Here is an 18,013-nt window from a genome sequence, read left to right on the forward strand (position 1 = left end):
AACAATTATCAGTTGAAAATCAAAAACGTCATAATCTAGGATTTGCAAAATTTAAAAATTAGGTTGAGTTATAGGCCACCTGTTAATGCAACCTGGGATAAAATAAAAGTATAAACTTTAAAAAAAAATTACAAAACAATACTATATTTAACATAATAAAGTATCGAAAATATTTATAAAGTATTCCGAATTATAACATTGTTTAATTATTATATAATTATTATATAGTAAATGGTATAAAGTTTATTTATATTTCGTTTTGGGTTTTAGAAAATGATCATCATTCAGAACATTTCTTAAATTCTGCTATGTAGGAACTTTCAAAAGCCAATCATAATAGAAGGAATATGACCTGAAAATTGAACAAAATCATTATTGAAAACACATTACACATTAATTTTTATGTACTCTTTTTATTTATTTGAAAACTCAAAAATGTGATTAAATAGATTAAAAATAAGATAACTTACTTTGAGAGATGTTAATTTATTTTAGAAAGTTTCAAGATTTATTGTTAGAAGTTTGGAATATTAACTCTTTTTAAAAAAAACGGCACAAAAAATAAATAAGATAAACCGAAATAAGATAAACCTTTTTATTTGAAAACTGAATCCTTGGCATTTAGTGAATGATTATGTGTAGTCAGTTTCAGTAATGAAATAATGCAATAATTATTTTCAGTGATTGACATTGATATAAAGGTAAACCAAGTCGTCTATCAATTCAAAAAATCACAATGATAACATCACAAATTAAAAAATAGCATAACATATTAAAGAAAACCCTCAATAACTCAAACCTCCAAGGGGCCAAGAAATTAGCTTGTTAGAGAATGTTAGAGTTATTAAGGATCCATAAATAAAGGTTCAACTAGAATTTTAAATTAGTTTAAAGTTATTAAGGGTTATTGAATAATCCAGTGTTTACTGTACAAACTTTAACTACTAACAGTACGCACATAGAAACACTTACATAAACATTTACAAAATATAGACCTATATAACCTTATATAACACATTTTATATTTATTGTTAATGTTCTATGAAATATTGGGATTTTATAATGATATAAGGTCATTGAATTGGAGTTCTGCATTATACGTGGTGTCATTTGGCTGGCTAACACCCTGACTTATGCTTCGCACTTATGCCAGTTCGCACTTATGCTAATTCGCGCCTATGCAAAGTTTGCAAATTCTTTTGGTGTTAGTTAGCACTTATTTCGATTTGTACTTTTGCCAGTTTTTCCAACTGCTTCACAATTATACCAGTTTGTACTTTTGCAAGTTCGCTAGTTCTCACTTATGCCGTTTGTACTTATGGCAGTTCGCACTTATGAAATTTGCACTCATTCAATCACCCCTTTTTTATTAATGCACGTTCTAATTTCAATGGCATAAGAAAAGAAATATAAATAAATACGATCCAACCAATTTTTACCGAAAATATGAACACAGATGCGGAAAAGAAGGTTTAGCACATGAAACTGTTTGCTTAAATTAGACAGCAAACCCTTATAAGTTGCATTATCCTAATAATAAATTATGCAAAATGCATCAAAACATTATCCTAATAGAACTTGTTAAATTTTTCTTTGCTGGTGCCAGTGCTTTTTTTCCCTTACAATCTGGTATTTGGTCAAATTCTGCAATGTTGAGAATATTTAGAAAAAAGGTAATAAAAAAAAAATTAAAATATCAAGTGGCGCTAATATAAAATAAAATATAACGTCTACTATTTTTTAGCTAATTTTTTTTATATTCGGTAGTTATTTTTATTATTGTATGTTATGAGAAATTGTCTAAATAAATATTCTTGCGCTTGCAAGATAAAGAAAAATTTTTTTAATTAATTTTCTTTTATGATTTTTTTTTTTGCTGAACATTTTTGATGGAAAAGTTAGGTTAAAAAAAAATTAAAATTTCTTTGTTTTTTTTTTTAACTTTTTTCATTACATTTGCATTTTTCATAACATTTGCATTTTTTATTACATTTGTTTTTTTCATTACATTCGCTTTTTTCATTACATTTGTATATAATATTAATATATAATACTAATATCAAATGTCATTTAAACTTTTTAATGTAATTGTTTTTCAAACTTTCTAAGTGGTTTTTATAAAGTTAATTACCTCTTTTATCTTACGGCTTAAATGATATCTTTAGACTTGAATATTAAAGATTTAGATTTAAATATTAAAAATTGATAAAAATACAGCAATTTTGGAAATATTTTCTGAAATCTTTGTTCTTCCAAGAGTAAATATATATTGTCATTACACAAGTAACCTTATATAGATTAAGTTTATGAAGAACTTGATATCTAATTTTTAAATTATGCATAACATAGATCTGAAAAAATAAACTGTACAGATTAGCCCAGTGTTTAGATTAGCCCCTAACAGCCCTATATATTTTATATAGGCTAGCCTTGTTTCAAGCATTCATATTTGTAATAAAAAGTCTGTCCAGTTATAAAATCAATCATTATAAGGAAACCAAACAGCAATTAAATATTTTAAAATCAAACTAAATTAGTTGAAAGTAAGGTTTTTTAAAGTAATCTTTTATCTGTCGGTTGTTATTCTATTTCCATTAACTGAACTAAACTAACTTTTAAAACTAACATAGTCTAAATAAATACTCACATGTCTGCTATCTTATTTTGCTTAGATAAAACTTTTTTTTTAATTTTTTTTTACATTTCGCTTGTTTGTATCGAATTAAAACAATTGACAAGTTTTTCTTTTGTTGCTGAATATTTCAATTAAAAAAGTTTTGATTTGAAGATTTGAAAATATATAAATAGTTTTTGTTTTGTTTTTAATCTATTTCTTATTTATGATATACAAACAATATGATATTTATTTTTAATAATAATAATAACTAATGTTAGTTTTATAAAAGTTTTATGAAAATTTCATCTTTAATTTTTTATTTTGTTTGAATTTTTTATTTGTAAATAATGAGAATGTTTCATGTATTTAAAACTATATAATTAAAACTATTGTAACAACAGTTTGCAGCTTTAAAATTTTTAACTACTTCATTAAAATATTGTTAAAATAAACATTAATTATTTATTAATCACCCTAAGTTTTCAAGAAAAATTTTAATCTTTTTTTTTAAATTTATTATTAACATTACTTCTATTATACTTAGCATAATGAAAAATGTTGTTTCATAATTAAGTTGTATTTATAAATCTCATTTTTTTGGGAACACCATTTAGTACCATTTTTCACTATTTTATTATTATTTTTTTTAATATGTTTTTTAATTTTTCCCAGTAAAGCGCCTAATTCAAGGTTTGTACTTTTAAAGGTATGTTTGTGCAGTTAAAAGGTTTGTTTGTGCAGGTTAATGGGTTAGGGAGAGGTATAACATCAGTTAGTAGAAAAAAAATGGTAACCATTTTCACTATTGTGGTTTTTCTTGGTCTTAAGGAGAAAAATATATTAAGTAAAAAATTAGATATTTAAAAATATCCCATTTATTAACTTTTTACACAAGCTATTTTGTTTAAAATATTTTGTTTTCATAAATAATAAATTAAGTATAGAGTTTTAATATACATTGTAAATAATTGCATTTTTAGGTAAATGGTGTTGACATATCTAACTACAATCACAAGGAAGCAGTTGCAGTATTAAAAGAAAGCGGTGACAAAGTACAACTTGTTGTATTGCGTGAAGTTACTGATGAAGATCAGATCAATCTTGCACTTAATGTATGTATAATTCAACTATGTTGTATACGTGTATACTAAGCTAATCATTTATATTCTAATATGTAAACAAGTAATAAGATGTTAAATTAAAAATGTTAAGGTATACTTGTTTTATAAATATGTGTTTAGAAAAAATAAATATTTGTAGAAAGTTCATTTCATAAACCCGAACATTGGAAAAATAAGTTTTATAATAAGAGGCTTTTAAATACGAAAAACGATAAAGATAGAAATAAGTTCAAACAAATCTTAAACCGTGGAAAAAAACGTAAAAAACAATGTAGACAAATAATATAATTTTTAAGTTACAGAAATAGAGGTGTTCAAGTAATGGTAAAAAATTACTTAAGTAATTTTAAGTAATTTTAGTTATTTTCAAAACATAAATTTTACATACAATTTTGTGTTATAGTACTTTTAAATTTGAATGCAAAAAACGTGTCAATCATTTTATCACTCAATGATGTTCTCAACTTAGTAATAAAAATCCCAGCAGCACTAAAGCATCTTTCTGCTTCAACTGATGGTGGTGGTAAAGACTTTAAAGCATAGTGTAATTTTTTTAGCTTTTCGGGTAGTCATTTGATACTTTGAATACAGCCATTTCTTTTTTAATAGAGTCCAAAACATTAAAAGAAGCCTTGTTCATCATTAAATTTTAATTTTTGGATAGGAAATGATTAAGCTCTTTAGCCTTACTCTTTTTTTTCAAAGGTTCCTCAATTTCAACATTGAATGCTTCACATTCAACTGATGCTTTAGGGTCTTTATGGTCATAAAAAAGACGACAATAAATATCTCTCGCTATAATAGGAAGTTCTTTTTTCTTAAGATAGTTTAAACTGGAATCTTTTTTAGCTTTTTTAGCTCTAAATATCTTAAAAGTCCTGCAATATTTCTTCTTTCAGAAATTCTTTTTATCATAGACTCAAAAAAAAAAAAGAAGATATTTTAGTATCTTGCTCTTTTATTTTTGTTAAAATAAGTTCACACGTTTTTGCAGCTCCAAAAAAAGTAATATCTCTTTTACAAAGAATGTCAGCACCAGCTTCAATAATTTCTAAACAGTTTCCTAAATGCCTAGCCGTTTTAATCTTATTATCAGTGTTTAATGCCCAAAGAATATTTTTTTCAATCAAAATTTTGTAAAAACATTATGTATAGATTAAATGGTTAATATCCAGAGAATTTGTTTAGAGTTGTAATGTTTTAAAGATGGAAAAATATGTCAGAGTTGTAATGTCTTAAAGCTGTTTTTGTGTGTTTTTAAAAAAAGTTTTTTTTTAGTATTTTATTAGAGTTGTTTTGATTCAATAGTATTAATTTTAATATTTGAGTTTAAATTGGACTTTGTTTAAAAAAGAAGTATGAATGTATTGAAAGTTGGTAACAAAATCTAGATATTGTATATTGTTGCATTTATTAGTTATTTAAAAAAAGTACTTCTTAAATAATACTTATACTTAAAAACAATAGTAATGGTGTACTAATAATTTAACATACTTATATAGTAATTTTCTTTATATATCATAGCTAAGCACTGGCGTGACAATATTAGCTGTTTGCAGAAAAGCAAATTTTTCCAAATTTGCAATAAAAAGCAATAAAAAATTGCATCAAATTGCACTTAATTTTTCAAAAAAAATCAACTCGCAATAACTTGCCTAGCAATTCGCTCAATAAAATTAACAGCATTGCTATTACCTAGCTAAATATTGCATTTGTAACTAAGCACCCCCAATTTTTTATCTAATTAATCTAATTAATAAATTGCATTAATGCCAGTGCTTAATCAAAACATGATTTAATTGTTTTAATAAGTTAAAAAATTTTTGAACACATGAATTTTCTTTTAGTAAAGTTAGGAAAAATTTTATTTATTTTTTATTAACTTTTTTTTTTTATTAAAGATTTTTGCTTTATAAAAATTCGTTCTCAACAAGGTTACAAGCAACTACTAATTAAGATGGAAGTTAATAATAAGCCAAGAAGAAAGACTAAGAGCAAGAAAGCATTTGACAGATGGCTTTACAAAATATAAATTTTATGAATTAATAAACATCAAGCAGATTTTCTGCAGAAAAAAACTAGACAATAAAAACTTTTTTGACCATGAAGGAACATTAAGAGTTGCAGTAAAAGCATGTGACTCTGTTATATGATAACTTGTTTGAGCAGTGACCATGGAAGTAGGGTCATATCTTCCCCTACCGTGAAGAAGCTCCTACCATGATTTTTTTTCAATATATTTTTATAGTATTGTTTTATACTAGACTAACTTATTTTAGTAATAATATATTTTTAAAAGATTTATTTTTTATAATTTTGAGATGTTTTTATCCACAAACAATTTTTTGTTGCTTTCTTAAAAAAATCTTTTACAATCAAAAAAATTTATGTTTTTTTTATGGCTAAAAATTGATTATTTTTTTTTGTTATAAGTCTAATTGATTTTTTTTTTTGTTATAAGTCTAATATAGTTGTAAAAACATTGAATATTTTAAATTTTATTAAAAAATAGTAATATTTTTTGTATAACATTGTTTAATCCTTGACACGGTAGGTGATTACAAAAAATTATACTAGTTAGCACTTACCGTTAATGGAAGCATTTTTTTGGAGGTGTTTTATTTTGTTAAATTTTTTTCTCTAAAAAACCATTTAGATCTAAATTACCAAGTAAAGGTAGCTTGACCCAAGAGAATATTCATTTGGTTTTTATACTTTATTTATGATATTACGATACTATAATACAAGTTCGATTCCCGATATCGATAGTAAGAATTTCAATAATAAGAAGATTCAAGATTTGAAAAAGAAAAAAAATATTCAGAAAAAGTTATAAAACTTAGGTTAATATATTTCGACGAACAACTGCAGGAGCACTTACAGCTATAAATTACGGCAAAGAATTATACGACAAAAAAAATTCTGTAGTGGATAATTTTTATAGAACTAAAAAAACAATATTTCTTTTATTTAGTAATCATTAAATTTTTCCTTTTTTTTCTCAAAATAAATAGATAAAATTAAAATTAAAATATGCAATTTTTCATTCATGGTAAGTGAAAAATCAATTATGGTAGGTGGTGCCATATCATGTTAGATGAAGAAACATACTAGATCTTGCAAAAAATTAGAAATAACACCAAAAAAAATAATTTTACTCAAATTTGAATAATATAAATTAGTTAATAATTGAGTTTAAATTATTAATCTGAAAACCCTAAATTTAAATCTGTTGCTCATTTGGAGTTATGAAGTTTTAAAGTTAAAAGTTTTTTTTAAGTCACGCTAGGAGAAGGTAGGGGAAAATTGGGAGACACATTTTAAAAGACTCCCAAACTGCCGAGACATGTTGTGTTGAGACATGTGTTCATAAAGAAAATTATAAAAACATTTTAATCTTAAGAGTAGTACATGATGTCATTAAAAAAAAATCGATTTTTCAAACAAACAAAAAAATCAATGACATTATGTACTAAAACTCAGGAGTAAAATATGCTTGAATAAATTATCAAGTCTGTAGATTGCGGTGTATATTATGTTGACTATTTGACTTAGGAACAGTCATAGTAAAATGATGAGACTTAATTTAATGACGAGTAATACGAGAATGAATTTTAGTGTATGAGACAAGAGACACTAGCTTTTTAGAGCAGTGCCCATTATAGTACTTATAGAAAAGAGTAAGTGAAGCAACATGGCAATGTGATAATGGTTGAAGGTTGGCTGAAAGAGCAGGTTCAACTATGTTTACAATGTTTTTGCACCTTATCTAAAAGAGAAAGGGCATCATTGGAAGATCTGCCGCAGAATCGTTAATTGAATTTTTAGATTACTTTTTTTAGTAATCAAAAAATTAGTGTTATTATTTGTATAATAAGCAAATATTAATAAAGTATAATAAAAAGTGAAAAAAAGCAAACTCTAAATGTTTGCTTTTTCTTCAATTTTTGTATATATTTTTGTATATATTAAGCTTATATAGTTGTATAATTAGCAAATAAAAATTTAATAAAAACCAGATAAAAATATAATTAAAAAAAAGATAAGATTATCAGAAAGATTAATTGAATTAAAGAATTAAAAATATTAAATAATTAAGTTAAACCTGCACACAAGATTGAAAAATAATTTTTTTTTACTTGTTTTTCCAATAAAAAATTTGTTTAGAAAACAAAATTTGTTAGTTGTTGTGCTTACATAACAAGTAGTTGTTTTTAAACAAACTTACTTACCAATGTTTTCTTTATGATATGAATACAACTTGAAACTGGGATCAACTTATTGGAAGCTTTAAAATTATATTTTTAAGTAGCTGGATTGCTTGTAAAATTTCTCTAAGTTGGAATTATTATTGATTCAAAAACCGCAAAAACTGTTTTGACAACCTGTTAATTTCAGATAACAAATTTACTTACATAGCTTAATTCTTGAACATTTATTATTTGATTTAAAATAATAATAATATAAGAAAGTCATAATTGTTCTCTATTGCTAAGATAAAATAATTTTATTTGTTTTGTATTATTCTAGAACCAGAAAGAAAAAAGTGTCAGATTTGCAGCAGAACCTGAAATTGAAGATATTGAAATCGAGACTCTGGTAAAAATTTTTATTGACAACAATTGAGATTAATTTATTTTTTTGTTACCACAGAATTTAAACTTGTCTACCATAAGTTTAATCAGAAAGTATTTTAAAGTATGTCAAAGCTAACAATAAAATATTTGATACATTGATTTATTTGATCATTTATAATTATTGATTTATTTGATCATTTATTTGATATATGTTAAATTTAATAACTTAGTTAGTGTTTTAATTTAAAAAGGTTGCAACTCTTCATGGCAAAACCATGAACCAAAACAAATTGCCAAGTTTATTACAAAATATTTAAATTTATTAGTTATGACCTTTAGCAGAAACATAAAGAAAAACATTTTAAAGTTTATTAAGGTGTTCCAAAAAAACCTAAGGATACCATGGATGAGCATTTAACCGGGAAATTTATGTCTCCTTCCCTAACTATGTTGCTTTTCTGGTCACAGGCTGCATCAAACTTTAAACCTCTTGGTTCTGAGCCAAAGCTCTAACCACTACCCCACAGCTGCTTAAATCTATCTTTATTTTCTAATTTTGTAAAAAAATAATAATAAACATTAAGTAAAATATGTAAAAGCGATATTTAGTATATATAAAGAATTAAAAAGTTATCATTTTGACCCTAATTCTAAGATAACTTAATCACACTTTGATGACATTGTTTTATTTATAAAAAAAAAATCAATTAAAAAACTGTCATTTTTAGCACTTTATTGGTACATTTAAATTGAAAATAACATCGTTCATTTGACCCCTGCCTGTTATTTTTAACACTTTGTTGACATTTAAAATAAATAAGTAAAACATTGCTTGTTCAATCCCAAATGTTTTTATCATGCTTTATTAATTGTAAATTCTAGCTATATCAGACAACAGATGTAGTGGTTTTGCATTGTAAACTAAAGGTTTTGAATTTGATCCCCACCATATACCTGCTAGATCCACACTTAACTTGTTTGTCAATGCAGCAACCTTGTTTGTTAAGTCTTATGTTTCAGTTAGAGAGGTTGAGAGAGAGAGAGAGAGAGAGAGAGAGAGAGAGAGAGAGAGAGAGAGAGAGAGAGAGAGAGAGAGAGAGAGAGAGAGAGAGAGAGAGAGAGAGAGGGGGAGAGATGTAACAAAATTGATATATTAAGAATAAAAAAAATCACAAAAGATTTATTATTTAAAAGAGATCAATGAACTAAAGGATGTTTTTAAATGATATAAATGTTTTTTATTTTATTGCTTGTAAAAGAGCACTTTATATGTGTTCGTTTTTTCAATTTATAATTTCTTTTATTTATTTTTTTTCAATCATTTTAAAATTCGACATTTTTAACATTCAACTTAAACAACATGTTACAAGTTTTTTTTGTATGTTTTAGGTTTGACGGAATTTATAGAACCATTTTAAATATATTTAATTTATTTTCAACTTCTTTTTTAAAATAAATATTATGACTCAACTTTGAACTCAAGATTAGCTGAAAAATAATAAAGTTTTATATTTACTTTATATTTGTTTTAGAATTTTATCAGCTAAGGTATTTTAAAAAATACAAAAATTTGCTTGTTATCATTTTAAAGTTTATACTCTTTGCATTAGTGTTTAAGTTATTTTTAATATTTATAATTTCATTTTTTAGACAATACCTGTGATACTTATCAGAGATGCAAAGGGCCTAGGATTTAGTATAGCTGGTGGAAAAGGTGCTAATCCATATAACAACAAAAATGATGAGGTTTTCTTTGTTTTATCAATTATAACTAATATTTTAAAGTATTTATAGTGTAAAATAATATATTCTGTTAAATTAAATAATATGTTCTGTAATTGTATGTAAATGTATTCTGTTAAATTAATTAATATACCCTGTATATGCATCATGTATGTTGTGTTAGGGTATTTACATCAGTAAAATATCAGATAATGGTCCTGCAGCACTTGATAATCGGTTGCAAGTTGGAGATAGATTGTTATCTGTAGGTCAACTTGAATATATATATATTTTTTTTATTGAAACAATAAATTAAACATTTTTTTAAAACATCTTTATTATCAGTTACGAGGGGGTATATATTGTTTTACTTATACCAAATTAAAAATTTCTTGTTTTAAAACTTCTATTTTTTTTAAATATTTTTTTTGTTTGTTTTCTAGATAAATAATGTAGATGTTCGTGAAGCAAAACATGACGATGTTGTTAAAATTCTTATCAATTCAACAGAAAAAGTTTCATTGGTTGCTCATCGAGAACGTGTTATTCATAAAAAGATGAAACCATTGTCACAAATAAATGGTAATGTTAAAACAATTGGTGAAACAACTAAGGTATTTTTTTTTTTATATATTCTTTTCATTAATAATATTATTCATAATAATTATCTATGGTAACATTAGGGTTTAACAACATTAGGATTTAACAACATTTGGGTTCTGTCAGTGACTTTGTTTTGTTTGGCTTTCTGATTAGGCACATTTTTTATCATTTTAAGTTTAATAATAAAAGACTAACTTTAGGGCTTTAATTTTTTTTTTTTTTCTTATATTGCTTTTTCAAAAACATTGATTCTTGAAAAAGTTGTAAGTGTAGTTGGTTTTTGGGTATTTGTAATAAATTTACTGCAGTACCGAACAGGTCTAAATCACAAGGGTAAAGCATAAGAAGCAATGTCATTTATGATATAATGCCTCTGGTAAAAATAGAGCGCTGGTAAAAATAGATGCAATTCTGAGAAGCCTACCACTGCAAAAAATTTTTTTAAACAAAGGCAATGTTTTTTTTTCTGTCGCATATCATTTTAAGTTTGTTTTCTTTTTGCGGTTGATTTTTATTATTTATGTTTTGGTTTGTCTAGTAATGCTTGTTTTATTTTTTTGTTCATCTATATTTATAAATAGTTTTGTGTTTTATTTTATGTATTGTTTTTGTCTATTTTTCCTTTTCTATTAGGCTTTATTTTTATATGAATAACTGACTAAGTTTGCTTTGTTAGAAAAACAAATTCTCCTTTACCATGATTTATTTAATTCTTTCCTCGTGCATTCACTTGCTTGTGTTCGACTATTCAAAGAATTTATATGCTAAAATTTCTAATAAATGAAAATAAACAATAAGCGAGCATATTGTTTTTTGAAATGCTGGTTAGTTAAACACTAGTTTAACTAACCAGCTAGATATTTTAAGAATAATTCAATCAATGTCATCGCACTCTAACAAATCTAAAATGAATGGACCATTTATACATAAAACTTTTAGTTTGTTTTATTTCCTAAATGGGACTATTGCTGCATAAAATATTATTATTATTATTATTGTTATTATTATTATTATTATTATTATTATTATTATTATCATTAAACATTTTACTCTACATAACTTTCTAATATAATGCGGTCGTGATTAAGGTTGAACTTATTCCCGATGAAAGAGGAGAACCAAAGCTTTTAGTAGAGGTAATAGATGTTGTTCATTTAAATTTTTAAATAAAAAAATGTTTTTATTAGTTTGTTATTTGATTTTATTTTCTATTTGATAATATAATTATAATATTTGTTATATCAAGGAAATCTTGTTAAAAAAAACATCTGGTCCTCTCGGGATGAGTATTGTTGGTGGTTCTGATGTAGTGTCACACCCATTTGGTGTTAATGAGCCAGGAATATTTGTGTCCAAGGTAATTAATGATTTTTTTTTTAAACCGATATAACAGAATAACATATGCTCAAAAACACAATAAATGACTGGGATAAATATTTGACCAGGGTTTGGTAAAACAAGATGGAACAAGGGGGCTATTGCCAGTGCTACATAAGTATTGATACATTCTATAAATATTTTCTTTAACTGACATCCATGCTTTATTTTGGGTATATGTGCCTGTGTTTGTGTGTGTATATATAACAAATGTGTTTTCAAAATGTATTATATCCATTTTTGTGGTATTGAAATAATTGACTTTTGTCGCCACACAATCATGTCTCATATATTTGAAAAAAATATTGTTGCTTTATGTATATACACATAAAGTAAATTAGATATAGTTAATAATTGAAATATTGGTAAATTAAAAAAAATAATAATAATAATTTATTTATAAATTCACATTTACTTTCAAAATACTTTATATCCAATTACAGCTTATTAGCAAAATGTGGTATATCCATTTTATAAGAATAATATGGAAAGTTTATAAACTTTAAAAGACCTAAATATCTTTTAATAATTATTTTCATTCCATGCTTTATATAAGGTTACTTTCTATATATATATGTTTGTGTGACACAAAATTTGAAATCAATTTTTAAAGCTTTTTTCTCAACCAATTTTGCTCAAATTTTGCACACTTAATCATTTTCGATGACAATACAAGGAAATGGAAAAATTTGACCAAAAAAAGTTAATTAAGTTAACAAAAATTTAATTTGTATTTCCCCATAAGAACACTGAATTAATAAAAAAAAAATTTAAAAACGTAACAGTAATTTTTCCTTCTACAAAAGATAACAAAAAAATAATTTTTAGGCCCAATAGAATTCTGCTTGCATAAAGCATGGATTTGAAAAAAAGAATTTTTTTTTTGATTTACTAGTTTTTTTTTCTAGAGCATTGTTAAAAATAGTCAAAAATTGTCAAAATCTGTAAGAAAAGACATTTTTTGCAATTACAATTAGCTATTACACAAAATAACAAAAACATAAAAGCTATCAGCGCAAACAAATTTTGTAATTTGACAAGAAAATAAAATTATTCTTACCTTGATTGCAACAAACTAATTTTACCAAAGTAGAACTAAAGAAATAAAATAACAACTAAATTTAAAAAGGTAAAGTTATAAAAATAAACAAAAAATAAATAGATGTTAAAAATTGATTTTTAGGTTCTTTCATATTGTAAAAACTTATTAGATACCTATGGATACCTAATTCAGTGATAAATTTTGATTATTATGAAAATATTTAACTTTAATTTAAAGTATTCACAAAATCTTAAATGACAACATAATTTTATTTTTACACGGAGAATCATAAACACTGTCATAGCAGCTCTCAAATCATTTTAATATTTTGTATGTTCTGCTGACTTAAGTTTTGATGGTGTTTAGTGTAAAAATAAAATGTATTACTTTTCAACAAAATTTCTTTATAAACTTAGTATTAATTTATATTAATAGTTAAATTTATATTATTTAGTTAAAATTAATTAGTTAAAAATTTGGTATTTTGTAACAGATTTATTTATTTACAAACAAAATTTAAAAAACAGATCAATAAAAATATGCATTTTAAACTAAAACTTCTATTTGTAGATGTTGTTAAGTATTTTCCACTGCCCACTATAACTCCTCCCACTTTACTTTTGGTAAGAGCAATCCCTTCCCAAATGAATTAAGGGTAAATCTTATCGGCTGTTCTAGATATAGAGACTTTTTTTAGAAATTGACAATTGTGCCCCTCCATTTTAAAACCCGTGTCATCGGCAATGACAGAAAAATACTAACTGCAACTTCACCTAGAAAATCAAACACATTTTATTTAAACAGTCCATAAGTAAATGTATAACTTTACTACATTAATATAAATGCAAACTTTAAAATGAAGATAAAGATAAGTTAGAATTTAAAATCTACAATATGTGATATGTGATATGTTAGTGCTATGGCACTTAACTTAATTAACAATCAAAACATTTTATTTATTTTTAAACATTTTGTACAAAAAAATTGTTGAATTAGAAACTAAAAAATAGCAAATGTAAATTTTTTAAGTAGTAAATTTGAAAGGTTCTTTAAAAGTATATTTAACTTTATGAAATCTAACCTGAATATCACCACCAGACAATAATACTGTACTAAATAATTAGATTCATATAAAACACGATTGAATATCTAACAAAAACAGAAACAATAAAAAATAAATAACAACTTACTTATATCTAAAATAAGATGATCCTGCTTCTATAAAATTAACAGCTTGTTGAAATACAAATCCAATACATCACCTACAAAACAGAAAATGTTTCATGAACTAAAACATCAAAAAATTAAACTTTAGTAACTTTAAAAACAGATTTTAAAAAATTACAAAATTTTACATTCTATATATATAAATTAAAGTATATTCAATAATTATATTATTTATGATTATGATAATAGAGAGTTTCAAAGATATTTCAGAGATTTTTGAAAGTCAATTAAAAATTCAAATACTTACCACATGCACATCTGCAATGCCTCTTGCATTATTAGTTAATAGCATCCGAGTTGACTCTTCAAATACTACACGCAGTATAATACTATTTTGATGGTTTTCTAAATTCTATCCTTGTTGGGGACTTGTTTAAGAATGTTTAATGAGAGCGTGGTAAAATAGCTGTAAAACTCTAGATTTCATTATTACCTTTATATTGGGTAATTTAAAATTTTTTTGATTTTTAAATAAAATAAATTTTAATGAAATGGTTTGTTTTAAATATATAATCAGAATTTTTATTTATGTTTCTAATAAAAACACACTTTTTAAAACCCCCTTACTGGTTTTGTAAAAGTTAAGGTCGTGGCGTAGCAAGTTTAAGTCATTTTTTTTTTTAATTTTTGTTATTTAAAATGCAATTTAAAACAATTTTATAGTTAATTTTATAGTTTATTGTATTCTAAATATATGTACATATTACGTACCCTTTTTTCTTTCAACTAAACTTATTTGTAGAAAACTTTAAAAGTAAAATTGTAAACATTTAAGAAACTTTACTATTTTAATATCATAGAATTTACATGAGTTAGATATTTGCATAGACTTTTGTTCAAATTTTCTAATAAAAAAGTGTTCAGATACTCTTTCTCCCTATTACCTCAGACTCAATGGCTGTCGCAGATTTTGTGCAAACTTACCCAATTCAGCATAAATATTACTATTAAGTTCAGCAATAATATATAGTGATTTGTAAATATAAATTAAATACATTTGCCACAGATTGGTGACAATTAAATACCGCACTTGAATTGAAAAATACCACAAATGAATTGAAAATTCTATACCGTGTTTTGAAAATAAACATTTTTTAGAAGTAGAAAATATAGGGTTATGCTGTGCTTAGCATATAATCGGACCCAATGTCTGTTAGGTCCTTGTTAACTAAAATTAAACCACACATTTTCTACTTTTTTTTTGAAAATGGCGCATATCATGTTTTAAAAATAAAGTCTTCATATATATATATATATATATATATATATATATATATATATATATATATATATATATATATATATATATATATATGTATATATATATATATATATATATATATATATATATATATATATATATATATATGTATATATATATATATATATGTGTGTGTGTATATATATATATATATATATATATATATATATATATATATATATATATATATTAGGGTTATGACTTTTTTTCAACCCAATGCTCCTGTACTGTAGTTTGATGAACTTTTACCTTAAAAGCACGAAATGAACTATAGTTTGCATATCTTTTGAAAAAAGTTTACGCCATTAAAAAATCGATTTTGACATAAAATTTTATTTTGCAGAAAAATCTATCAATTGAGTAACACAATGTTTTGTGACGAAACAAAAAGATTAGTTATTTTGTAATAAATTTTATTATACTCAGCTGAAAACATCATAGGAACAACGTTATCATTCTGAACATAAAAATAATGTGATTTTGATATATCTTTGATTTTTCATGCAAAATCTGCTGCTGACCTGATCTCGCATTGACTAGGTTCAACTCTCAGTGCTGCAATTCACTCAAGAGTAGGTCCTATTCTTTTAAACATTCCTTTCCCTTGCATAGCTGCAAAGAAATGCCAGAAGGATTTTTTTTTGAAAATGTTTTTCAAACACAACTATTGCAGCTATTAAGCTTTTGTTTTTGAACTGAGAAGTGGCATTGTCGCTGAACATATGTACTTCTTTGACTCAATTAGGAATAAAGTGAAGGATTTTGTCAATATACAGTATAACTGAAGACTTTGTGTGATCAGTTGAATCAGAAACTAATGTTTTTAGCTCAATGTTCCAGACTGCAAGGGTCATGATCGAAACTTGATTTTGACCAAAATGAGTCACTTGGGGTTTATTTTTTTAAAAACACCTAATGTTTTCAGCCTATTCAGTTTCTTAAAAATTGTTGATTGGTTTTTCTTTACAAATGCATGTATAATGAACTTATCACGCATCACTGATATGTAATATGATGAGTTCTGTTACAGTAGATTTCTTTTAACTTTTTTCGATGTTTGCATGTTTTAGTTAGGATACCTTAAAACCAAATGTATCAACAGTTTGCAAGTGTTTATCAAACTGCTTCATACCATTTCTTTCAACCCATTTGTCAGAGGCGCAATTGTATGCATATGGTTCACAAACAAAGTTATTTATCATTTCAGATTCAACTTTGATTGAAGATGCTTGAATTGATTTTGTTAATGCATCGAAGAGAAATCACATACTTTCATACAAACACAAACATTAGATGAAAATTTTTCACAAAATAATTTGTCCAATTTTGATGTGCTGATGCTTTTCCTTGAATAACTGAAAAGCTTCTTTTAGTGTCTATTAAAAATGACGCATTAAAATACTGTTTGTTTTTCCGCCAGATAATTCAATTCAAGTGACATCTTTTTTGTTCGGTGTATTTGGGAAACTTCATCTCAATTATAAAAGTTTACAACTGCTAAAACATCACTTTCAGAAAGACCATACAGCTTTGAACATGCTTGAGATAGACCTGGATTTTCTTTACAAGCCGAGCGATTTGAAAGAATAGAAAGAATTGCAGCTTGTTTATTTTTTGAATTTGGTAGCACTTTTAAAACTTTTTTTATTGCTTTTCCTCTTTGTTGAACATTTTTAAAAGATGAGGTTAGTCTTTGAGATTGGCTTATAAGTCTTCATTTTTGAGCATGACTTTTTACAACTTTTAGTTTTGCTTTTTTATTAGGATTGGTTTTCAATTTTTCTTGATATCTCTTAGATCATACTATGGATATTACTTTCTTTTTATCAGTGTTCCTAGAAACATAATTAGCTTAATATTCTGTGTTTTTTTCTTACTTCTAATTTTGATTCCATTTCTCAAAAATTTACAACTTTTTTTCTCACTTTTTCGAATAATAAAATGAAAAAACAGCTGCTAACATTCATCAAATGTATCTACTTGGTTCAAATATTTTCTACTCAAAATCTATTTAAAAAATAATTTTAAGGTATTTAAACTAGAATTAAAGAAAAAAAGATTTTAGAAAAAAAACATTTTTAAATAAGAAATTTATCGTGGAAATAGCCATATGTAAAAAATAAAACTATACGATTTTCACTATTTTAAATTTCATGCTATTGCAATCACCAGATGAAGTACAAATATAATTTTTTTTTGTTTAAATAACTATATACAAATGGAGCTAGTTACATAATACTATACATAAAATACTATGCAGAAAAACTATTGTTACAAGTGCATATATCTAATTCAGGTTTGTGGTTGCTTAAAAGAAATTTATTTTTGTGACTGCATTTGGAAATCACAGTTTTTTTATAAAGTAGCTTTTTGGAATTTTTATCAAGTGAAATGATTTGTTTTTCATATAGACAAAGTGAATATTTTTTTGTTGTGTTGTTGTAAGTAGGGGCTATTCTTAGGATA

At 24.8% G+C, this 18,013-nt stretch overlaps 1 protein-coding gene across 2 annotated transcripts in view; it reads left to right on the top strand.

Moving 5' to 3' along the window:
• LOC100200861 (protein scribble homolog) overlaps window positions 1–18,013 on the top strand; it is a 58,986-nt gene that overhangs the window by 33,711 nt on the left and 7,262 nt on the right. For both annotated transcript variants that reach the window (XM_065796557.1, XM_065796558.1), the window contains exons 24-30: window positions 3,598–3,729; window positions 8,269–8,337; window positions 9,966–10,061; window positions 10,222–10,302; window positions 10,481–10,651; window positions 11,729–11,776; window positions 11,887–11,997. In XM_065796557.1, coding sequence (XP_065652629.1) covers window positions 3,598–3,729; window positions 8,269–8,337; window positions 9,966–10,061; window positions 10,222–10,302; window positions 10,481–10,651; window positions 11,729–11,776; window positions 11,887–11,997 — 708 coding nt within the window. The remainder of the gene's footprint in view (window positions 1–3,597; window positions 3,730–8,268; window positions 8,338–9,965; window positions 10,062–10,221; window positions 10,303–10,480; window positions 10,652–11,728; window positions 11,777–11,886; window positions 11,998–18,013) is intronic.

The sequence above is a fragment of the Hydra vulgaris genome, chromosome 04, assembly GCF_038396675.1.
Source record: "Hydra vulgaris chromosome 04, alternate assembly HydraT2T_AEP".
Lineage (NCBI taxonomy): Eukaryota > Metazoa > Cnidaria > Hydrozoa > Anthoathecata > Hydridae > Hydra > Hydra vulgaris.